Source organism: Prionailurus viverrinus, chromosome E1 (genome assembly GCF_022837055.1).
Source record: "Prionailurus viverrinus isolate Anna chromosome E1, UM_Priviv_1.0, whole genome shotgun sequence".
Taxonomy (NCBI): domain Eukaryota; kingdom Metazoa; phylum Chordata; class Mammalia; order Carnivora; family Felidae; genus Prionailurus; species Prionailurus viverrinus.
The window spans coordinates 16,694,048-16,719,817 of record NC_062574.1 but is presented as its reverse complement, the minus strand read 5'-3'; the positions used below and the strand labels follow the sequence as shown (position 1 = coordinate 16,719,817).

The window sequence follows — 25,770 nt, the reverse complement described above, 5'->3', positions numbered from 1 at the left end:
TTACTTGAGTTTTGGAGCAAAATTATACCCTCTACTAATGTTAACTATTCTCCTTTGAGAAACAGCTCCTGTGTGTGATTATACTGTGATAAAACCATAAGCTTATTATTTGTATACTTTTCTGTTGTACTATAAAAAAGGGTTTACTTTTTAAAAGCTATATGGAAATTAAGGTCCAAATATAGCAAAAACAATTATAAAAAGAAGAGCAAGCTGGGGAGGATTTCCAGGGTTTTTCAAAATAAAGCTGTATTTACAGAATACTGGACCTGACATTAGATTTATGATTATGTGAGAATTTAGCATATGACATAGGTAGCAATAGAAATCAGTAAGAAGAGCCTAATCAATAAATGCTAAGTTGGAACAACTGGGAAAAAGTTAAAATTAGATTTGAGCCTCCATAATGAGGAAAAATAGGTCCTATCTAATCAAAGACCTAGATATGGAAAACAAAATTATAAACATTTTAGAAGCCCATATAAAGTATAGAGCATGCCTTTAAACCTCAGGTAGGTAATATTCTTAAAGAATACCTCTAGTAAGCACAAATCATGAAAGAAATAATCAATATATTTGACTGCCTCAAAATTAAAAACTATGATATGACTAAACTCACCCAAAGTTAAATTAAAAAATAAGAGATAAACTGGGAAAGGGTATTTGCTATATAGATCACAGAATGATCATTGTCAAAAATTTACAAATTAGTAAGAAATAGGCAACTCTTTCTAACTGAAGAAAGGAAAAGGATGTAAAAAAGCCATTCATAGATGAGGGAACGCAAATACATAGTAAACAAATGAAAATATTTAATGTCACTAAGAATCAGGGAAATGCAAATTAAAATAACTAGATACCATTTTTTATCCATCAGATTGAAAAAAATTGTAACCTTTAACAATATCTAGTATTGGCATGGATATGGAGAAATGACATTCTTATTCAGTAATGGTGAGAAGTAAATTGGTATAGGTGTTTTGTTGAACATTTAGCAATAACTACTAATGGTGAAAATGCACATAGTATACAATCCATTAATTACACTTTTAATTATTCCCCTAAGGAAATGTTTACAGGTGTACTCAAGGAGATGTGTATAAGGAAATCCATTGCAGCATTATTTGAGTATCAAAACACTGGAAATGATTGAAATGCCAATCAGTAAAGGGACTTAAAAAAATTACAGTGTTTTCATATTATAGAATAGAAAACAGCAGCTGAAAGGAATAAAGTATATTTCTTTACATACATGAATTGATCCCAATGTTGAGTAAGTAAAAGCAATTTTAAGAAGTACACATGTTTTATGATGTCAACAATATATTTTAAAGTACATAAACAAAATGTTGATAATCATCATTTCTGGGTGTTGGGAACACAAGTGTTAGTTTTACCATTTTCTCTATTTTTCTATAATTAAAATGTTTCTCAAAATAAAAACAATGCGAAAAATAGAACAAGTAGGGAGCAGTTAATTGTTTCAAGTGTCATACTCAGATCAAATTAGATAAGAACTGAGTATTGTACATTGGATTTAACAATTAAGTCAGTAACTATTTGTTAAACATCTATATATTTAAGTGCAAGGTATTTTGACATGTCACAGGATGGGAAAGTAGAATATAAGCCTGAGGACAAGGTATAACTTTCCTGACTTTGACTCCTCAGCTTTTATTTACGTAATGATGGTAGGAGTGGTGATGATAAAAGTTTCAATAAGCCATATTACATTTACACAAAAATCTCAAATTTTCTGTGACAACTAATTGCAAACTTTCTGCTTAGGTAGGGTTTTTGGGTCGGCAGAGGACATTGGCCTTGCTGGAAACATTCTATGACCAAAGTTCGAAAATGCTCAGAAGTTTGCTGCGAAACCCAAGACAATGTAAGTGCCACTCAAAGGGAGTGTGCTCAAGCTGGAATGATGTAATACACCGGCATAATAAAAGCCACTCTATTCCCATGGAATCCCTTCACATGACATCTCCCTTAGATCATGATAGCTATATCTAACTGTTCATTCCCCACACAATTCACTCATCACAACTAGATGTATTTTTCACTATAGTGCGATACTAAAGTTGTCAAGTTAGAACTCAATTTTAAGTTCATTCAAATGAAGAGGTGCTTGAGTGATAATCTGAATATTTTGGAAATTAAGTTGGTAATGGTAAATTCTAGTTTTAATATCTAACTTAGAATTCTAACATTTCTAGGTTTTCTTCTCCCAAGCATTTTTACTTGTATGCCTTTATTGAAATAATACAGTAAAATATGTTTTTTATGTTACTACCAAAACAAATAGAATAATGGGTTTTATTTTTATTTTTTAAAGAAAAAAGGCTCTAAATTGATGGGTTTTCCAAAGAATGTCAATATTTTAGTTCTATGTAAAACTAGTCGGATACTTAAAAATCTATGGGTGATATAGAGTAACCCTGAAAACTGTGGGAATCACACTTTTATAGCATGGCTACTAAATGTTTTGGGTGAGAAAGGAACAGTTTTGTGTCATGAATCCCACTACAGAGAGTGGTCCTGGACACCAGGTTTGTTTTGTTGTTGTTGTTGGTGGTGGTGGTGGTGGTGGTGGTGGTGGTGTTTAAGTGGAGTTCTGGTGAATGCTATCTAATCTTTCCCTAGATTTATGAAACAGGTGTTCATATAAGTTGAGGAGGAAAGGAATTAAGGAATGAAAAAGAAAGAAAGGTGGAGAATAAGAAAGGGGGGAGATTAATATTGGGAAAACATAGTCCAGGAAATGATAGTCATGGATAGAGACTTGCCTTATTTTGATATTGCAGATATTGAAAAGGTATTTGAGGTGGAAGACATATGTCCTCCCCCTAATCCCTATGCTGTGCTTATTGTGGGAGGACCAAGAGTAGATAAATTCTTTTTTAATTTTTATTAAAATTTAGTTAACAAGCAGTGTAATATTGGTTTCCTCACTTACACCGTGCACTCTTTAACACCCTTCACCCATCTAGCCCATCCCCTGCCTTCCATCAACAAACCCTCAGTTTGTTCTCTATAGTTAAGAGTCTCCTGTGATTTGTTTCCCTCTTTTCTTTTCTTTCCCCCCTTCCCATGTGTTCATCTGTTTTGTTTCTTAAATTCCCCATATGAATTAAATCATGTAATATTTGTCTTTATCTGGTTGACTTATTTTGCTTAGCATAATACATTCTAGCTCCATCCATGTCATTGCAAATGGCAAGATTTCATCCTTTTGATGGCTGAGTAATATTCCATTGTAAATATACCACATCTTCTTTATCCATTCATCAGTCAATGGACATTTGGGCTCTTTTCATAGTTTGGCTATTGTTGATAATGCTGCTATAAACATTGGTGTGTGTGTACCCCTTCAAATCTGGATAAATTCTATTTGTCTTGGCAGTTTTAAGCAACTCTGCAAGTAGAAAAAGAAGAATCATGTTCATTTCCAAAGCCACACCTTTTAGGAAGGGATGATTTCTAACTTACAGTAGCGAGCATCTTTTATGTTCCTTTGAATATCTTTTTGCCTCTTGTGTTGGAGGGAAAGCTGTTATTTATTTAAAACAATAAGCCTATGTTATAATTACTGTCATCAATGCTGTTTTGCATTAATTTACTGGCTCTGGTTCTGCATTATAAGATCAATTGTTTAAGTAAATATTTTGTTTTCTGCATTAGGGCCATTCATTGAATTTGAAGAGATAGACTTGCCTGAGTTCTGGGGAGACATGGATAATCAGGAACATATTTATGAAGACTTTGACAAAGTGCTCTTAGAGATAAATGCATTACATGCTAACAAAACCCAAAGCAAATTGTTAGAAACTCCAGAAGATCAACATAAACATGATGAACATACAGAATCAACACCACCAGAACAACAGAGAGGGACGACAGCAGAACAAGAACCAAACAGAATTTCAACCAAAGAACAAGAACAAGACAAAGAGTCTACTGGAAAAAAAGAACTATACAGAGAAATAGTAACAAAACAAACCCACACAGGGTCAACTCCAGAACAAGGATCAAGTAGAGAGTTAATAACAGAACAAAGACGACATAGTGATTCAGTAACAGAACAAGGACCACCACAAAGAGTATCATCTTCAAAGCAAGGAGTCCACATGGAATCAACTGCAGAACAAGGACACCACAGAGAATCAATAGCAGCACAAGGACCACACAGAGGGCCAATCTCAGAACAAGAATCACACAGAGAGTCAGTAACAGAACAAGGACCACACAAAGGGTCACGTGCGGAACAAGAACCATCTGGAGAGATAATTCCAGAAAAACAACAGGACATAGATTCAACTTTACAGTCAGGAAGAGGTAGTATCTTCAGAGAAAGTAGAAAATCTAGGGAGTCTGCTTCCTTTGAACATACTGAAATCCTCCCACAGGAAAAGAGGACTCAGGAGCAAATATATGAAGAGGAACTATTTGTGAGTCCTGAACTGCAAGAGGAGGTTCCAATATCAAGAAGAAAATATCATCTTTCAGGTAGTAATGCAGTTTTTCTATGACATTGGCTCCCTGTTTTGTGGAATGATTGTTAAAGTCTTTTCAGAAAATAATCATTTCAATTAACATTTTTTCTGGCATATCAGATCAATCAAACCTTAGACATATTTTGCTACTGAATATGCATCTAGGCCTTGAACAATCAATTAAATGCAAACCAGAATGTTTCTGTTTTCAATTTACCTAGAATTCCTTTTGCACAGGAAGCCCATTCATAAAGAAGTAATCTGGTGATGTTACATATAGAAAGCTTCACTGGACTCCTGAAAAGGCAGTAAAAGCCCTTTAGTTTTAAATGTAGCGTGTAATATTAGAAGCCACTTTTAAAAATGTCTTTTATTTCTTTTTTAAAATTTTTTTCTAGAGAGAAAGTGTGTGTGAGTAGGGGAGAAGGGAAGAAGGAGAGAGAGAATTCCAAGCAGGCTCCATGCTCAGTGCAGAGCTCAACACAGGGCTCCATCCTATGACCCTGGGATCATGACCCGAGCAGAAATCAAGAGAAGAATCAGACACTCAACCAACTGAGCCACCTAGATACCCCTAAATTTTTTTTTGTTTCGACTATAAAATGGGTCTTGCTTTTTTCAGTTATATAAGATATATGTTCTAGAAACATTTCTGAAGGTTACATTGAAGACAGAAAGCACCCTGCATTTCAAATATTTATTCTGCAAAAGACTTTTCCTCTGAATTACCTATTCCAATGTATGTCTTTTTTTTTTTTAATCTAACTTAGAGAGCCAAACTCAATACTGCTTAAGACCTCAGTTAGGCACAAATATTTTTTTTTAAATTTTTTTTTCAACGTTTATTTATTTTTGGGACAGAGAGAGACAGAGCATGAACGGGGGAGGGGCAGAGAGAGAGGGAGACACAGAATCGGAAACAGGCTCCAGGCTCTGAGCCATCAGCCCAGAGCCTGACGCGGGGCTCGAACTCACGGACCGCGAGATCGTGACCTGGCTGAAGTCGGACGCTTAACCGACTGCGCCACCCAGGCGCCCCGAGGCACAAATATTTTTAAAGTTCTGCTCTTTAATTTTAAAGTCCCACAGTCCCAAAGAAAATCCTTATTTAAAACTCCTAAGAAATGAGTAACCTGTGTTGTAGTTTCTACATTATCATTAACTAATTTGAAATCTCTCATTTTTTCAGCATGATGTTTATTCCTTCACAAAAAGGGCCACTAATTTCTGGCTCTCCTTATGTAGGAGGGATGCAGCTAGAAAAATTGTGAAGTTACTATTCAATTAGATGTTATTGGTGATGACTTGATTTTGGCTATGTGTAGCAGTGATTCAAAATGACAGTGTCTAAAAAAAACAAAAATAAAACAAAATAGCAATGTATAAACAGCATAGAAGTTTCTTTCCTTCTGATATAAAAGTCATGTGACAGCTCAGTCTCATGAAATCAGCAATGACTCAAGTCCTATCTTGTGTCTCCCCTAACCACATAGTCCAGGATGGCTCACTAACATATCCACATTCTGACCAGAAGGTAAGGAGAAAGAAGGAGGGATAGGCATTACATCACTTGCTTACACATGACACTGGTCAGAATTTAGGCATTTGATGACACCTAGCTGTGACAGAGACTAGGAAATGTAGCCCTCATATTGAGTGGCCAGATTTGGGTACCAGGAATAGCTTTTGTCATAGAGCTGCTCTCAACAACTAGAGTTATTAAGTGATATCATTATGGTTGAGTGTGATATAACACATGTGGGAAATTATCTGATAGAAAGTTTTTAGTGTTCTGTATGCAAAGCATTTTTCTCATTTATTAACTTAGGAATTTATCATAGAATATATAATGTCCAATTCAAAGGCCTTTTATTTTTTTTCCAAGTTTTTATTTAAATTCCAGTTCATTATGGTACTTTCTCTTATACCTTTTAGAAACTACAAAAAAGGAAGTTCAGAAAGATCCATCTTGTGAAAAGTCCCAAAAAATAGAAGGAAAGTCATGGTCAGGTGACTCCTCATTTAATCCTCCTTTCATTTATACTCTAGAACAAAAACATTATGAAAGTGAAATTAAATTGTCCATGTTATGGAATGTATACTTTTTAGGTGAACTTTTGACATGTAACTGGAATATGGATTATATCAAATGCGAAGAAGAAGAACAAGCAAACTTACTCTACGGTAGCTCCAGGTTCACAGGTACATGTCAGCAACCAAATTAGGAAGGATAGATGGCAGTCCAGTTGATGAATTTAATTTACTGTGGTACCACATGAACTTAGCCAAGACACAATGGCAGGATGATCCTTGCATTATTTTGTCACTGAATTGATGGATCTAAATATATACAAGGTGGATGTTTTTGGTGGTAGTGTACATGTAGGCATGTGCTATTGATAAATGCTTTTCTGCCTTAAGTCATATGCATTCGTATATAATTTGTTTTGACCATTACATGGCCCTACAACTTCTTTGAAGCTATGATACAGGTGTGCAAAAGGAATCAGATATTGGCTATTAGAAATCAGTGGAAATCATTCCAGCTATTCCTCTCCCTGGTAGTCCCATAACTCAACATGTCAGACAGGTGAGAATATGTCATGTTTTTGAAGACTTATAAAGAAAGATCTACTCAACAACAGAGAGAGCAAAGAGTAACTTTTAGCTCTCAAATAAACCATGTATTAAACAATGATTATTCCAACCAGTACTCATATTACTACAATGCTATTTTATCATTTTATCTTTCATCAACAAGCAGTATATTTGATTACTAATTATATTAAGATTGTTTTCTTCCTATCAGCAAATTTTTTTTTCTCATTTAAGCCTGGGTCAAATAACAAACTTCCTATCCTCAAAATATTTTGGTAAAAATGCATGGCATTGGTCAAGCTCTTGTGGCCTATACTAGTTCATATTCTTCTTCTGGTCTTACTTCTTTATTTCAGTTTTGCTTTACGACCTACAAAATTGCATTGGTGATTATTTTCAAGTCATGTCAATCTCATATGGAAGGCATGAGGGCATGAATGATTGAATCGATGAATAAATCAAACATAAGTCACTGGGCTGATATTTTATGAAATATGCTTCATAACATTGAGCTTGAAGATAAATATATTAGTCAAGACTCTTTGGGGGAGAGGTTGCAATGGTATTTATAGATTTGTTTAACTGTGAAGTCCAGACTACAGCTGGCTACAGACACAAATGAATCCAAGGGCTCAATAATAGCAGCGAGACACCATCTTTGCTTCTCAGCCCCGTTCCTCTCTGTGTAACTTTCAGTTTTAGGTAGTTTTCTTCATGTTGTGGCAGATATATTTATAAGAGTATTGCTAAGCCTATATCCTACTAGTTCAGGAATCAGAATACAAAAAGAGTGATTCTTCCCCAATAGTTCCCAAAAAAAGTTCTGGGGCTCATTCTTATTGGCATATGTAGTGGATTACATTGCTGTCATATAGAAATCATTGGCCAGACCTATGTCACGTAGTCATTCTTGTCACGAGGGTGGGGGAGGCTGAGTGCCACCTGATTAATCTAAACTGACAGTGGGGAAGAGATGTTTTCCTCATGAAGGGAGCATGGATTCCTAACAGGAAAAAAGTAGCAGATGTTTATTACAATAAGTACTCATATATTTTCTCTAAGCTTTAAGAAATTGTTCACTTTACTGTTTGTTGTATGTTTCTTGCTTAATAGACCTACATGCAATTATCAGAAATATTCAGTCTTACAAGGAAGTAAAAGGTGGGAGTGCTTTCAATGGAGTTTCCTTCAATCTGCTCCAGTTTGTGCAACTTCTGGAGACATTTGTTGGTGAAGATGCCCCCCTGAGTGTCAGTGAGACCCTCACATCCTTTTTTAAGAGGGGCTATGTTGAAACAAAAGAGGAGAAATTAAGTGGCTTAGAACAGGTGAGTAATATTATTTATCAATAAAACAGGTGAGGTCGGAATGACGACAGCCTTGTGAGTTGACTGGACAAACATCCCTGCAGACGAGAAATTAAAGCAGAGTAGAATGGTCAAGGTCACACCCTAAATAAGCAATTAAGGGGGCTCGAACACAGGTCCCACAATCCCTGGGTCAGAGAAGCCTAGGGCTACACACACATAGACAGACCCCAGGCTCTAGCTTCTTCAGGCTGAAGTTGTCTTGACCTCTGATGGAGTCAGTGTCTGCTGCCAATGATCTTAAATGCAGATTTGTCTCTGTGTTAGAGGTGGAAGTCTTGCAGTTGAGTGGGGGAGCTCCTCCTAAGAAATTCAGAAAATTTCACTGAGTGAGCGAATTCTTTCTTGCAACAGGGACTGCTTCATGCATAATGTAATATGGTTCTGGATTTTGGAAATAAAAAGTCCTGTGTAAATCCAGTGTAACAGCACTAATACATTAAGGGTCCCTTTGGAATTGCTCCTCAGCCTTCTCTACTCTGATTTAGGCCTTTTATCCTGCACATGGCCTCTTACTGTTTTTCCCACTTAATCCTCCTAGCACTCACTCCCAGCTGGCCTTGACTAAGGAGAGACTGGATAGGGCAGTGGTTGGGAGTATGACTTCTGGAGGCAGAGCACCTAGACTCAAACCATGGTTCTGCTGCCTTTTTGCTGTGTGACCTTGTGCCAGAGCCTTAACAGCAATGCTGGCTCAGTTGCCTTATTTTCAAATGAAGATATAATCGTCCTGACCTCACCAGGTTGATAGGAGAATTAAATGTGTTAATTCAAGTACTTAAACAGTGCCTGACCCATAATAAACCTTAACTATTATCATCTTCTTCAATTCTCTTGTCAGAAACCCTAAATAGTTATAGAATTGAGAACAGTGTTTAACCTGAAATAGACTTTCTTGGCCTCTTTTAACCCATTCACTCCAGCTCAGTTTCCCAAACCTGCCCTCCTGACTTGACTCATGCTGACCCAGTACTACCATCAGTTGAAGTCACTGCTGCCCCTCAAAGGCAGGCTCTCTGGTCAGAGAGAGCCTTTGAGCTCCTTTGAGCCATTCTAAGTATCTCAGTATCCAAGTTCCTCTAAAGTTGTAGAGGAGGGGCACCAGGGTGGCTCAGTCAGTTCAGGGTCTGACTCTTGATTTCGGGTCAGGTCGTGATCTCACAGTTCATGAGTTTGAGCCCCACATCAGGCTCTGCACTGACAGTGCAGACCCTGCTTGGGATTCTCTCTCTCTCCTTCACTCTCTTCCCCTGCTGTGTGCTCTCTTCTCTCTCTCTCTCAAAATAAATAAAATAAACTTTAAAAAATTATTTTAAAAAATAATAAAGTTGTAAAGGAAAGCTAAAGTCATCAGACATGAAAAGTATTCTCCAAACAACTGACCATTTAAAAAATTACTTTCCACATAGACATTATTAAACAACAAAAATTCAACTAACTTTAAAGATCAAATTGGTTTGATTCAACAACTCATGAGTTCAGCAACATCTCATCCAGCAATAGAAAGGAGCTCTGAAGGGCTGCAAGGTTTTTTAAAAGGCAGAAATGGGGCTGGGAAGGCAAATTATTACTAAAGAATGCATTTTTCCAGGAAGGTCGCCTTTCTAACAGGAACAGAAGGAGTCTATCAAGTGGATTATCTCACTAGTGCTGACTGGGTATTTCCATGATGACTGGTTGAAGGTTATGCCTGGGGAGCCAAAGGTGCACTTAGGTTAATTATTAAGCCATGATTTACTGACATGGGGCTTAGAACAAGCCTAGTGTCTCTTTTTTAACATCTCCCTACCTAACACCATCCATCCATCATAGCCCATTTCATACTTATGACCGTGGGATGTTGTAAACTTCTGATATTGACAATGCAACAAAATGGTGTCAAAGTAAAATTTAAGTTTTAAAACCTAGAATTTCATAAAGCCATGAAAGTGTTATTGCAAAACTGCTCAAAATGATTGCAGTCATTGGCAAATGAGGATCTGAGAGTCAGGTCCATTAACAAATGAAGAGCTTCATGGAACCAAGTAGGTACTTCATGGGGGTGATTTGAGTATCAATGAGATAATGGATAAAGAGAGGCCTTCAGATGTGGTATATATACACAGTGGAATACTACTCAACAATGAAAAAATAAAGAAATCTTGCCATTTGCAACAGTGTGGATGGAACTGGATGGTATTATGCTAAGCAAAGTAAGTCAGTCAGAGAAAGATACCATGATTTCACTCATGTGGAATTTGAGAAACTCAACAGATGAACATAGGGGAAGGGAAGGAAAAATAAGATAAAAACAGGGAGGGAAACCATAAGAGACTGTTAAATTTAAAGAACAAACTGAGGGTTGCTGGAGTAGGGGGCCGGGGGTGTGGGTTAAATGGGTGACAAGCGTTAAGGAGGGCACTTTCCGGGATGAGCACTGGGTGTCATATGCAAGAGATGAATCACTGGGTTCTTTCTATTCCTGAAGCCAGACTACACTTCATGTTAACTAACTTAAATGTAAATAACAAAAAGAGAGAGAGAGAGAGAGGCCTTCAGGAAAACTGAGGAAGTCCTTGACTAACTTTTGCAAAAATGACTGATTGCCCTATGGAAATGGTGTCCTATTGGGCAATCATATAATTTTAGGTAGGAAATATACTTAAAATAATTTTGTTCTACGAATTATCCCATAGTTGCAATTACATTTTGTTAAGCGATACTAGGCTTAGTAGTAGTTTTATTTTGCAAGAAGTTCCAATCAAACCTTTTCTACCATTTATTATATGCCACTCTGGTCTCCATTTTAAGTAGGTTGACTCAGAGAAGACTTTTCAGGTCTCAGTTCTTTGGATAATGAGCGCCTTTTAACTTATTTTTATCTGCCCCATGTTCCCTAACAGACAGCACACTCCTAGAGCATACGGTGCTGAGACAGACAGAAATGCCATGTCATCATCTCATGGGACAGTGGGGGCAGATATGCATGAGTCACCGATGAAGCCTGTGCAGACCCATAGCCCCTGTTAAATGAATGAGTTCTGGTGTATTTAGAGCTGTTGGAAGCAAAGACAGTGAGGGTCCCCACCAATGAGAGGTGACTAGATGACCTCAGATACCCAGGCTCTTGTCTTCAGTTCTGTCTGGGCTTTTCAAGCATTGGCAGGGATCTCCAAAAGTCTGGAATGCTTTGCAGGGCAGGGCTGGGTGAAGGACATGAGAGTGGTAAGGGTGATCAGGGATGCCCTTGTAAGGAGAAGCAGAGGCCCCTGCTGCCACTCCTCTGACCACCCCTCCAGTAGCATACAGAAGTTGTGTAAAGTGGCTTTATGTGCTCTGGTTCATTCCTGCCTGTTATGGTTCAGAACTTTTTAAAACTGAGCTTCATAACCAGACTGAATGATGGAGTTTTCCCAGTCCCCTTCCCCGGGAAGGTGCCTGGAAAGAGGAAGTTACCTTCCTACTTGGGAGTAGAGGTGAGAAGGGCCAACTGGCACCAATGATCACCCCAGCTGCAAGCAGTGACTGCTTGGTAAGGCACCACCAAACCTAGCAGAGGACAAAAAACAAGACCAGGTGCTGCAGGCCTTTCTGTTCAGCCCTATTTTTCTTTAAGATTTATTTATTTTTGAGAGAGAGAGCACAAGCAGGGAAGGGGCAGAGCTGGGGGGAGGGGGGTGGACAGAAAATCCAAAGTGGGCTCTGCACTGACATCAGTGAACTCGATGCAGAGCTCGAACTCATGAACCATGAGATCATGGCCCAAGCTGAAGTTGGACACCCAACTGACTGAGCCACCCAGGTGCTCCCAGCCCTCCTTTTGCCTGACAAAATTGGGTTAGCCCTCAGGCCCATGAGACAGTCCCTGAGTTAATGCCTCAGAACTGTGTGGGAGCAGGTGGAGGAGGTGTATACATGAGGCACGACCTTGAAAACTGTCTCTAGCAGGAACACCTGATGCTCTGGCAGCTTCCCCAAGCTCCTGGGAAAGATTGCCTTTGTTGCATCCCTGGTAGACTCATAAGGAACTGTTGTTAATAAAATGTCCCCATTTTAAATACCTTGATTTATAAGTCTCCGAGGAAGCATGCATGAAAGGAGGGCAGAGAACTGAGCCTCAGGAATACTAATACTTAGGAAGCAGGGAAAGGACTGTCAGACAAAGCCCCTGAGAGCCAATTGTAGAGGTGTAAGAGCCAGCAGGAGGTTTGCCATGCTATGAAGTGCTTTGAGAAGGAATGCTTTGGAACAGGGGCTGGAGTACCTGGCTAGTCCTTGGGGACATCTGAGGACAGCAGGGCAGAAGGAACTTCTAAGACAGCAGCTGGTTTATCAAGTCAGATGAAAGAATCAGACCCCTGAGGTGCCAGGGGACCGAGGTCATGTCCCAAGGGCTGACAGAGACCTCAAGAGTGGATGCCCTCCCAGTAAACAATGTATGCTAGCTAGCTGATACCAGCACCTTCTTGGTGACCTGAAAGAATCTCCAGTTCTAGGGATTGGCCTTCCAAATGGCAAAGTACAGTAGAGGAACCATTTATAACTAACATTCATCTGTTTAAACTTGGGTGACAAAGTCTTAAATATGTTCAGCTACCTTGGGTCCCTTTGGCATTGGAGATGGCAGAGAGGATCATGTGAATGCAAGGTCTTCACTTCCTTTTACAACCTTGGGCTCTAGGATCCTCATGGAGGCTTTCTTACTAGATAGAGCACACAGCCCAGGCCCTGGCCTCTGCCTTAGACATCTGTACCAAAGAGGTAAGGGCCACCTGGCCCTGCCTCCCCTGCTCCTCAGCCTGGAGAGCTGGTCTACATTTTACAGTTCAGTCTGTAGTCAGGATCCTCAGCAAAGTGACGTTACATCAGTCTCCACAGGGCTCAGGAGTTCTTTGATGCTGCCTCTACCCCAATAAGCAGTTCTTCTGTTGGCCCCCTTCCCATTGCTTTTATACAACTTTAAAGCATCAATACACCTGATGCATCTGTTTAAAAATTTTTAATTCTTTAGTAATATATATATATATATATATAAACTTAAAATTTTTAACCTGTATCCATTAAAAAATTTTAATTCTTTAATAAAATATATACATGAACTTAAAAAATAAAATAAAACAGGTGAGGTTACTATTATTAGTAAATCTCTAACCTCAGTTACTCCTAATGTGGCTTTTTAAAAATTTACAATCAAACTTACCATCTTATTTCAATGAGCATAGCCATTAAATATTTTATTTTATTGTCATATGGTCCAAGATCACACTCCAGAGAATTCATTCCCCTAATAATAACATGATTGCTGGTGTCAAGAGATGGTTTATTGTACAGCTTTGTTTTTCCTCCTCTGAAGCTTGCAGAGCAGATTCTGAGGACCACATATGTGTATGTGCAAAAATGTGTGTGTGTGTGTGTGTGTGTGTGCACTGTTTATCTGCTTTGTGAATGCATTTACAAGTGCACATACCTAGAAGTACAATTATGATTTGAATATATATTTTTATTCATGTGAATCCAGGTATTACATATTTCCTAAAAACTTACTACTTACTTGAGTGATAGATAAATACATACATGTTAGCTGATATAAACAATTTATGTGCTCTTTTGTGAAATATGTAAATTACATTCTCCAGGCATATCCATCAGCCTCATGAGTCTTCTCAACCTAATTCTAGAGTTGATATCCCTTTTGCCTCCTCAATTGCAGTTCCCCCTTTTAAACAAATTCTATATATTCACTTTCTTTTGGTGATTAAATCTAGATAATAATTACTATTTTTTTTTAAGTTTATTTATTTATGTTGAGAGAGAGCACACAGTTGGGGAGGAGCAGAGAGAGAGAGAGGGACAGAGAGAGAATCCCAATCAGGCTCTGCACGGTCGAGAGGCTCAAACTCATGAACCATGAGAGATCATGACGTGAGCAGAAGTTGGATGCTTAACAGACTGAGCCACCCAGGCATCCCGATAATAGTTACCATCTGACTGATATTATAATTAATCTAGTAAAAAATCTAAAAGATAAATAAAACCAATGTCCAGTTAGGTCAATGTTAAATATAAAAAGTAATTTTTGAACATGGTTGTTTTTCATTTTTTGAATACTGCCACTCATCCTCCTTAACTACATAGCATATCCCCCTCTCCACCCCGCAAGAAGCCAGGTCAAGCATACCATATGTTTATCACATTCCTGAGCAAACAGCAAGGGAGTGGAAAGGAATGAATCAAAGATTCTTAAGGAGTGTGGCCCCCTTTCTAAGTTAATGTGTTTTAGTCCAATGCAGAGAATGCCTGTTTTTGTTTTTGTTTTTGTTTTTGGTCTAGAGGTGAAACAGAGAAATAGTATTTATAGTATTAACATTAAATGCTTCATTTTACCATTAATATCATGCTTAGTCCAAGTTTTTTCAATAAAGCTGTTTTTAGAAATAGTGCTTCACTTTGGGGGGAATAAACCTAGGATGGCAGCTAGCACAATAAATAGTGTGTCTTCTGTGCTTTGTTATTCGGTTTCTATCCTAGATTAGACATAATGCTTCCAGAGTCCGACGGGAACTTCTCCTAGAAGCCCTGTTTCAGAAGTGGGACAGTGATGGCTCAGGCTTCCTGGATCTGAATGAAGTTGATGAACTCTTGTACACATACAAGGAGGGAATGGAAAAAGAATCTATGAAGAAAGGTAAAAAGATAAGAATTTTCTCATTAAAGCTGTGGTAACAACTTGGTTTCAAGTTTTCCAGTACTATGTCATACATAGTTAAAACTCTCATTTTGAAGCCACAAGACACCACTTCACGGCTATTAGAATGGCTATAATTTTTTCAGTTTTATTGAGATAAAATTAACATATAACATTGTGTGAGTTTCAAGTGTACATGTGTTGATCTGATATCTTTATATACTCTGAAATGATTACCACAGCAGCATTAGTTAACACCTCTATCACTTCACATAATTACCATTTCTTTTTTGTGGTGAAACCATGTAAGATCTCTTCTCTTAGCAAACTTAAGTATATAATATTGTTAACTATAATCACCATGCTGTACATTGGATCCACAGAATTTATTCATCTTATAACAAGTGTATACCCTTTGACCAACAATCCCCCATTTCCCCCAACCCCATCCCCTAAGAACCACCATCTTACATTCTCAGTTTGGCTTTTTTAGATTCCACATATAAGTGATATCATACAGTATTTGTCTTTCTTTGTCTGATTTCACTCAGCATAATGCTTTCAAGATCCATCCATGGCAGCACTCTATCTTTTTCATGGATGCCTAATACTCCTGTGTGTGTGTGTGTGTGTGTGTGTGTGTGTGTGTGTGAGAATCACATTTGCTTTATCCATTCACTCACTGATGGTTAGTTTTTTTTCATACCTTGGCTATTGTGAATAATTTTGCAATGAACATGGTGATTCAGGTATCTCTTCGAGATAGTGATTTCATCTCTTTCCATTAGATACACAGAAGTGGAATTGCTGGACAATATGATAACTCTATTTTGTTAATGTTTTTTATTTGTTTGTTTTGAGAGAGAAAGAGAGAGGGCACAAGTGAGGGAGAGGGGCAGAGGGAGAGAGAGAGAATCTTAAGCAGGCTCCATGCTCAGCACTCAGCATGGAACTCAACGCAGGTTCGATCCCACAGCCATGGAATCGCAACCTGAGCCAAAATCAAGAGTCAGATGCTCAACTGACTTGAACCACCCAGACACCTCTATTTTTAATGTTTTGAGAAACGTCCATACTGTTTTTTATAGTAGTTGTACCAATTTACATTCCCACCGACAGTGCACACTGGGTCCCTTTTCTCCACATCTTTGCCAACACTTGTTATCCCTTGTCTTTTTGATAACAACAACTCTGACAGGTGTGATATGACATCTCATTGTGACTTTGATTTGCATTTCTCTAATTGTTAGTGATGTTGAGCATCTTTTCATGCACTTTTTGGTTATCTGCATGTCTCTGGAAAATTCAGTTTCTTTGCCCATTTTTAAATTTTTTTTTCTGTTTAGGTGCATGAGTTCCTTATATATTTTGGATTTTCACCCCTTATCAGATATAGGATTTGCAAAAATCTTCTATTCTGTAGGTTTCCTTTTCATTTTGTTGATTGCTTCTTTTGCTGTGTAGAATCCTCTTCGTTCAATGTACCTCACTTCTTTACTTTTGCTTTTGTTACTTATGTTGTATGGCTATACTTTAAAAATAGAAAAATAGCAAGTGTTGACAAGGATGTAGAGAAGTTGCAACCCTTGTACCTTGTTGGTGGGAAGTGTAGAAAATGTCAGAGCTATCAGGAGTGTATTATGTTGTAGAGTGCTTTGTCCAAGACCTTAACTCTTATCTAGTTAGATTCCTTCCATGTGCCTAGCTACCCTCACTCTTGGGGTTAAAAAAATCCAAAGTATTCCTCAATTCTGCCTATTTTCTCTTCTTGTTTTATCTTTCTGCCTCTACAAGGTCCGATTCACCTCTCAAGTTGGTCTGGCTTGCAAGTTTCTCCTGAATTTACTAACTTAACCACTAAATTCTCCTTAATGACCTTTCTTGTCCTATACTACATCTTTCTCTTCTGATCAAACTTCCCAATAAAAAGTTACTAAAATTCTTATTCTAGTATAATAAGTTTCCTCATCCATTTGATTAGATTCTAGTATAAATGATTTTGCGTTTTACTGGGTTTAAGGATTTATCTGGTGACTCTTGCATATTAGATTTCCAATTCTTAAAGTGTATAGTAAGTGAAAGAAAGAATGATCAGGGTTAGTTAAGTTCTTCAACCTTTTAAAAAATTATTGTATTCGTTTATCTTCAAATGCACCTAAGTTTATCAATTGTCGTGTGTTCTTCATTCACTACATCTTCTGCAAACTTGACATTAAACTACACTACTTGTCTTAGACTGCATCCAAAGAATGGAATTTCAAAGGGCACAATGAGATGGTTTCCACTTATAAAGTGGGAAAATTTTATAATATAAAATCATGTTCTATAGAGGAAAAACACCACACAATGGTCAGGAGAGCTGGGTTCCAATACTGGATCTTTCACTTAATGGTCACAGGACCAAAGACAAGTTACTGAACCTCAATAGATTTAGGGGTCCTCATTTGTAAAATGAAGGAGTTAGACGTGATAATTTCTAGAATTTAAGAAACCTGAGGATGACATTATAAGGAAGTTCCAATATATATGAGTGAAGTACAGCAATAGGGATAGGTAGAAAGTATAAAATGTAATGGGTTAAGCCCAGCAAATGAGAATGAGGAAAGTAATGAGGAGGCAGAAACTGCTGCCAGAAATAAATTTCTGCAAGCAGGAAGAACAAATTATTCTCTGCAAGGGTAGGCTTATACAAAATGACTCTCTCTGAACACATGTTGGTAGCCACCTGGCCTGAGGAGATGATTGCTGAGCTGATGGCCATATGGAAGAAGAAAGGCAGATTTAGCTTCTTTTAAAAAGGGAGAAAATTCTAAATTCAAACATTAGCTAATAACTGATCAGCAAATCTTCAAATAGCTCTTTGTTTCATTTTGTTTTGTTTTGCTCTACCCTTCTTATCTATTTCTGTTTCCAAGATTAAAAATTGGATAAAAATTGGAGAAATAGGATAAAGCCACAGAATTAGAAGTGCCTATAAATGTTTCTGCTGGCATTCTCAAAATGGAAGTTGTCTATATAGAGGGGGCAACTTGAAACTTTTAGCTGGTAATTTCCCTGTTTATTCTTGTCTAATACAGCTCAATCTTTAGAGGAGAAATATTACATATAAAATCTGTAAAACATGTGACCTGTCTACACTGTAGAACTTAATGGAATAGATCACTCTTTCCCCATTACTTCCCATGGAATAGCTATTAACATTTCTGGATATATATACCCTCTAATTTCCTATTAAATGATAAAATTTACTTTAATATAAAAATTTCTATATAAGTAGGACATTTAACTCTCTTAAAGTTATGAAATTTTGTCCATTCTTCAGTGGATCCTGAGAAACTTAACAGAAGACCATGGGGGAGGGAAAGGAAAAAAAAAAAAGGTTAGAGAGGGAGGGAGCCAAAACATAAGAGACTCTTAAAAACTGAGAACAAACTGAGGGTTGATGGGGAGTGGGAGGGTGGGGAGGGTGGGTGATGGGTATGGAGGAGGGCACCTGTTGGGATGACCACTGGGTGTTGTATGGAAACCAATCTCACAATAAATTTCATATTTAAAAAAATAATAAAATAAAATAAAATAAAATGTTATGAAATTTTTGTGATGCATTTTGTAACCAAATTCCAGAAATCTTGAACACGTATGAACCATGTTTATTTAGAAAATCTCATGGAAAAACTCACATAGTGTTTTTTTTTAATATTTATTTATTTTTGAGAGAAAGAGCAAGCAGGGGAGGGGCAGAGGGAGAGAAAGAGAATCCCAAGCAGGCTCCACACTGTCAGCACAGAGCCCAATGAGGGGCTCAAACCCACCAACTGTGAGATCATAACCTGAGCTGAAATCGAGAGTCGGACGCTTAACCGACTGATCCACCCAGGCATCCCACATAGTGTTTTTTAAAGAAACTGAAAACCGGACATATAGTTAGTGTAAAACAACTGCTGTTTCTTTACTCTGCAACAAGGGATCTTTAAGAAACTCTTCAGTCTTTCCTTGATTGTCGTGTCTTTGACAATTTGAAGATTATAGGCTGTTTGTTTATAGTATGTCCTCCTTTTAGGTTGGTCTAATGTTTCCTTATGATTAAATTCAGATTATTCATCTTTACCAGGAATGTCATGTAAGTGATGCTATGTTCTTCTCATTGAATCCTAGCAGAAGTCCCATGATAATAACATGATGTCTGTGGAGTTTCTTCAAAAAATTAAAAATAGGACTACCCTATAATCCAGTAGTCAAACTACTGGGTATTTACCCAAAGAATACAAAAACACTATTTCAAAAAGGTACATGCACCCCTATGTTTATTGCAGCATTATTACAATAGCCAAACTATGGAAGCAGCACAAGTGTCCATGATAGATGAATGGATAAACAAGTGAAATCTTATGGTATTTGTCTTTGACGGGTTTATTTCACTTGGCATTATACTTTCTAGCTCCATCCATGTTGTTGCAAATGGTAAGATTTCATTCTTTTATATAGCTGAATAATTCAGCCATAATTTGTTAAGAAACAAACAAGCAAAGGGGAGAAGAGAGAGACAAGCCGAAAAACAGACTCTTAACTATAGAGAACAAATAGATGGTTGGGGGGGGGGGGGGGGTGGCACGGCTAGGTGAAATAGTAGCTGAAGGGCATTAAAGACTAACTTATCTTGATGAGCACTGAGTAACATATGGAATTGTTTAATCACTATGTTGCACCTGAAACCAATGTAACACTGTATGCTAACTATACTGGAATTAAAAAAAAATTTTAAAGATGATATCTATCAGTCCCTTCCATTTAAAAATTACTCTTTCTCCCTTTGTAATTAATAGATTTTTTTTGTGGTTGTACTTTGAAATCATAGAAACATTCCCTTTTTTCTTTTTAAATATTTTATTTTTAAGTAATCTCTACACCCAATGTGGGGTTTGAATTTACAACCCCAAGATTAAGAATCCCACACTCTACTGACTGAGCCAGCCAGGTGCCTCAGAAACATTCTCTTCCTTATCAAACTTTTTATTTATTTGTTATAACAATATGTATTCATGGTTTCCTATTTTATCCAACATGTTGTAATCCAACACTATCATTATTTATTTTAATGTTCCTATTGTCTCAGATTTGACCAATGGGAGTCCTTTCAGTCTGAATTTTATGTCTTCCCCTTCCCTCCAATATTCTATTATGAAAAATTTCAAACATACAGCAAAGCTGAGAGAATTTTATAGTGAACACCTATATATCCATCACCTAGATTCTATCATTAACATTTTATTACACTTTTAAAAATTGTTTATTCATCTCCTCATCCCTCCATTTCTCTTATTTTTTTATACATTTCAAAATAAATTGCTGACCCCAATACACTCCTCCCTAAACACTTCGGCATGTGTATCTTTAATTAGAATTCAATATATGTTAACAGCTTTTTTTCTTTTGAGGTAAAATTAAACAAATGAAACACAAATTTTAAGTGTACATTCACTGAGTTTTGGCAAATACATAGATTGTGTATCCAATACCCCTATTAAGATATAGAACACTAAGTTCCCTCATGCCTCTTTCTCACTCAATCCCCACCACCCAATCCCCAAGACAACCACCCTTCTGGTTGTTTTCCACTACAGATATGTTTTATCTCTCTGAGTTCATATATATGGAATCATTTGTATGTACCCTTTTGTGTAAGGCTTCTTTCACTCAGCATATTTTTTTTTCTTGAGATTCTTACATGTTGTTTTGTGTACCAACAATTTCCTTATTTTGTTTGTTTGTTTGTTGAGTAGTATTCTGTTGTATGAATAAACTATAGGTTGTTAGTCCATTCTTCAACTGGTAGTCATTTAGACTGATTTCATTTCTTGGCTATTATGAATAAAGATGCTATAAACAATCTTGCACAAATCTTTTGTGCAGATACATGTTTTTATTTCTTTTATAATAAATACCAAGCGGTGTGATTTCTGGGCTATAGGGTAGATATATTTTTAGTTATATTAAGAAACTGACAGAATATTTCCTGTGTCCTTTTAACATGTATCCATCATTCTTTGAGTACTTCCTTGCTTTACACAATGAGATGTTCTAGATTCATCTTATACTTTCCTACTGCCAGCATGGAATCACCCATTTCTCTAAGGAACCTTGGTTTCTTTTAGTGGAGAATCGTATTTAGAGGCCAAGATCTTGGTTCTTTTTTTTTTTTAATGTACAATTTTAATGATTTTAAAAATTTATTTATTTATGTATGTATTTGTTTATTTTTGAGAGAGTGAGTGTGAGTGAGGGGCAGACAGAGGGAGAGAAAGAGAATCCCATGAGGTGCACAGAGAAAGGGAGAGAGAGTGCAGAGCCCAGAGCAGGGCTCCAGCTTACCCAATGTGGGGGCTTGAACTCACAAATCATAAGACCATGATCTGAGCCGAAATTGGATGCTTAACCGACTGAGCCACCCAGACATCCCAAGATCTTGGTTCTATACATGCTCATTGCTTCCAGGTCCCTGCTCCCAAGTTTCTCATAGGGAGTGTGTGTGTGTGTGTGTGTGTGTACACAAAAATTTACATCTGTACATATCTCTGTAAATATCTATTAATATTAAAAGCTGTAAGTTCAAGGCACCTGCCTGGCTCAGTTGGTGGAGCATGTGGCTCTTGATCTCAGGGCTGTGGGTTTGGGGCCCATATTGGGTGTAGAGATTACTTAAAAGTAAAATCTGTAAAGAAAAAAATAACTGTAAGTTCACACTCATACCTCCAAGTCCAAAATAGTAACAGAGTTCATTCTAGTTTTCTCCCTTTTTGTAGCTCTCTTCTTCTCTCTTGCTTGTATTATCCTAAATTTGTTTATTTATCTAATCAGTCCTCTTGTATGGAACTAATCTCCCATCACACTGTCCTCTCCCCCACACTGATGTTCTTTCCTTCTCACTACACTTAAGTCTCAACACCCTGTATTAACCTCCCTTCCCCCAGTTGCCCTCCTTACTCTGCTCAGGCTCTAACATCCCACAACAGATTCCTCCCCCACATACCTCACGTGGATGCCTCTCATACATCCCCTTAAGTTCTGGCATTCTGTGACAAGGGACCTTTTCATGTAGATGCTCTCCTTAATCAAACTTCTGATTCCTCATGCTGAGCTAAGTCCTACCTGGAAGACCTCATTTTGCTTGGGTCCTGATTCCCCATGCTGGGCTGTCCCTATACACAGACACCCTCCTCACTCTGTTTATGTTCTGACTTCCAAAATCAAACTGTCCTTCCATTTGGATGCCCTTCTCACTCTTCTCAGGCCTAATACCCCATGTTGGGCATCTACCCCATGTGGGTATCCTCTTCATCCTGCTTGGGTTCTCACACCCCAAGCCAAACCACCTCTGCAGGGCCACCCTCTTCACTCACATAGGCTGAGATTGCCCTTGCACCTGGGTAACATCCTCACCTGCTCAGGCTCTGACAACCCATGCCTATCACTTCCTGAACAATGCCCTCCTTACCCCACCGGATTTCTGCTACCCTATTCTGGGCCACCGGGCTTACTTTGACCAGGAGCAAATGCTTACCATGCCTTACCTCACCAATGGCTTTAGGACCTAATTGTTCAAGAAGGGAAAGGAATAAAAAGAGGAGGAGAAAGAGGAGGAGGAGGAGGAGGAGGAAGAAATGGAAGAGGAAGAACCCACAAGTTAATGTAATTCAAGACTATATCAGTTAGGACCCTTTGAGTTCAAGTAATAGGAAGCCCAGCCTAGAGTGGTTAAACCAAAAAAAAACTTTGTTGGTTCATATGATAGAAAAGTCCAGGGCTAGTTCAGAACACAGATTTGGGAGTTCAAATAATGACATGAGGACAAGTGTCTGCTTCTTTCTTTTTCTTGTTCAGTCTGATCTTGCTCTTTTCTATGTTTTGACTCATCTTCATACAGCCTTCCCCCTTGTCGAGTCCAGGTACAATCTCACATCCTCCAGTCCAGTGGGAATAAAAAGGAAAATATCCTCTTGCTAGCAAAGGGTTTGGCATTAGTCTGGACTAAACCAACCACTCTGCCTGAAGGAATAGAATGTCCTGACTGGTTTAGGCCTGAGATGCATGCTACATCTCTAGAACCATGATTGGAATCCTACTCAAACAAACGAAGTGAGATGAGAATGGAGTAGTTTCCCCAAAACAAAATTTGGGATATTAGTAATAGAAAGACAAATGGATGTGATAGAGCAAAAATTAACAAAAGTTCACACTAGAGGGGAGAAGTTAAGATGACGGAGAAGTAGGGGGACCTTGGGCCTTCTTCATTCCTCAAACACAGCTGTATTGAGGTCAGGTCACTTGGAGCACCCAGGAAATCGATCTGTGGACTGGAAGAAGGATCTCCCTGTTTGGAAGGCGATAGTGTGGCAGGTGCGAGGCTCATTTTAACAGACAAATCAAAGCACGCCTAGTTGAATATCCAAACACTCCCAACTGTAAGCAAGGAGGAGCTCTGTAGAGGACTGACAAGTGGGAAAGAGCAGCCAAAATGCAACAGCAGAGGGTAAACAGCATACATCAAAAAAACTTCCTAAAGTGCCAGGCTCTTGACAGTGTATGACCCCTTTTTAATACAGTATTATTCTCAGGTGAAGGAAACATAGCAAGCTTTCAAAACATGCAAAAGACAGAAACTTAGCCAAAATGGCAAGTGGGAGGAATTCTTCTCAAAAGAAAGGTCAAGAAGAAATCACAGCCAGGGACTTGCTCAAAATAGATATAAGCAATATATCTGAAAAATAATTTAGAGCAATAGTCATAAGACTACTAGCTGGGCTTGAAAAAAGCATAGAAGACACCGGAGAAACCCTTCCTGCAGAGCTCAAAGATCTGAAAACTAGTCAGGCTGAAATTAAAAATGCTATAACGGGGTTGCAAAACCAACTGGATATATTCACAGTGAGGATTGAAGAAGCAGAGGAGAGAATAAGTGATATAGAAGATAAATTTATGGAAAATAATTAAGTTGAAAAGAAGAGGGAAAGAAAACTAATAGATTACTAAGGGAAACTTAGGGAACTCAGTGATTCTAGAAAGCAAAAACAATATCCATATCATAGGAGTCCCAGAAGAAGAAGAGTGGGGAAAAGAGGCAGAAGGTTTATTTGAACAAATTTTAGCTGAGAACTTCCCTAATTTGGGGAAGGAGATAGGCATTCAAGTCCAAGAAGCACAGAGAATGCCACTCAAAATCAACAAAAATAGATCAATACCATGGCATATTATAGTGAAATTTGAAAATACAAAGATAAAGAGAGAATTCTGAAAGCAGCTAGGGACAAAAGTTCCTTAACCTACAAGGGTAGACACATAAGGTTAGAGGCAGACCTGTCCACTGAAACTTGGCATGCCAGAAGGGAGTGGGAGGAAATATTCAACGTGCTGAATGGGAAAAATATGCAACCAGGAATTCTTTATCCGGCAAGGCTGACATTCAGAATAGGAGAAATAAAAAGAGTTTCCCAGACAAACAAAAACTAAAGGAGTTCATGACCACTAAACCAGCCCTGCAAGAAATTTTAAGGAGGACTCCACAACTCTACAGGTAAAATAATGGCACTAAATTCATGCCTTTCAAAAATCACTATGAATGTAAATGGACTAAATGCTCCAATCAAAAGACAGAGGGTATCAGCATTGATAAAAACAAGACTCATCTATATGTTTCCTACAAGAGCCTCATTTTAGACCTAAAGACACCTTCAGATTGAAAGTGAGGAGATGGAGAACCATCTATCATGCTAATGGACATCAAAAGAAAGCCAGAGTAGCCATACTTATATCAGAAAAACTGGATTTTAAAACAAAGACAATAACAAGAGACGAATAAGGTCATTATATCATAATTAAGGGGTATATTGATCAAGAAGTACTAACAATTATAGGGGTGTCTAGGTGACTCAGTCGGTTAAGTGTCCAAGTCTTCATTTTGGCTCAGGTCATGATCTCACACTTTGTGAGTTCAAGCCCTGCATCAGGCTCTATGCTGACAGTGTGGAACCTGCTTGGGATTATTGGTCTCCTTCTCTCTCTACCCCTCCCCCAATCTCTCTCTCTCTCTCTCTCTCTCTCTCTCTCTCTCTCACACACACACACACACACACACACACACTTTCTCTCTCTCTTTCTCTCAAAATAAATAAATAAACATTTAAAAAAATTTTAAAGACAAAGTACTAACAATTGTAAATATTTCTGCCTCCAACTTGATACACCCAAATATATAAATTAATTAATTAAAAACATAAAGAAACTCATTGATAATAATACTAAGAGACTTTAACACTCTACTTACAGAAATGGGCAGATCATCTGAGCAGAAAATCAACAAGGAAACAATGGCTGTGAATGACATTCTGAACCAGATGGACTTAACAGATATATTCAGAACATTTTATCCAAAAGCAGCAGAATACACATTCTTCTCTAGTGCACATGGGACATTCTCCAGAATAAATCACATACTGGGTCACAAACCAGTCCTCAACAAGTACAAAAAGATTGAGATCATACCGTGCATATTTGCAGATCACAACACTATGAAACTTGAAATCAACCACAAGAAAAAATTTGAAAAGCCCTCAAATACATGGAGGTTAAAGAACATCCTACTAAAGAATTA

At 37.8% G+C, this 25,770-nt stretch overlaps 1 protein-coding gene across 7 annotated transcripts in view; it reads left to right on the top strand.

Annotated features, from left to right (window-relative positions):
- Positions 1 to 25,770, top strand: part of EFCAB5 (EF-hand calcium binding domain 5) — a 190,885-nt gene that overhangs the window by 124,560 nt on the left and 40,555 nt on the right. For all 7 annotated transcript variants that reach the window (XM_047833726.1, XM_047833723.1, XM_047833721.1 and 4 more), the window contains 6 exons: positions 1,789 to 1,888; positions 3,685 to 4,509; positions 6,432 to 6,506; positions 6,606 to 6,698; positions 8,208 to 8,422; positions 14,969 to 15,125. In XM_047833726.1, the coding sequence (XP_047689682.1) occupies positions 1,789 to 1,888; positions 3,685 to 4,509; positions 6,432 to 6,506; positions 6,606 to 6,698; positions 8,208 to 8,422; positions 14,969 to 15,125 (1,465 nt within the window). The remainder of the gene's footprint in view (positions 1 to 1,788; positions 1,889 to 3,684; positions 4,510 to 6,431; positions 6,507 to 6,605; positions 6,699 to 8,207; positions 8,423 to 14,968; positions 15,126 to 25,770) is intronic.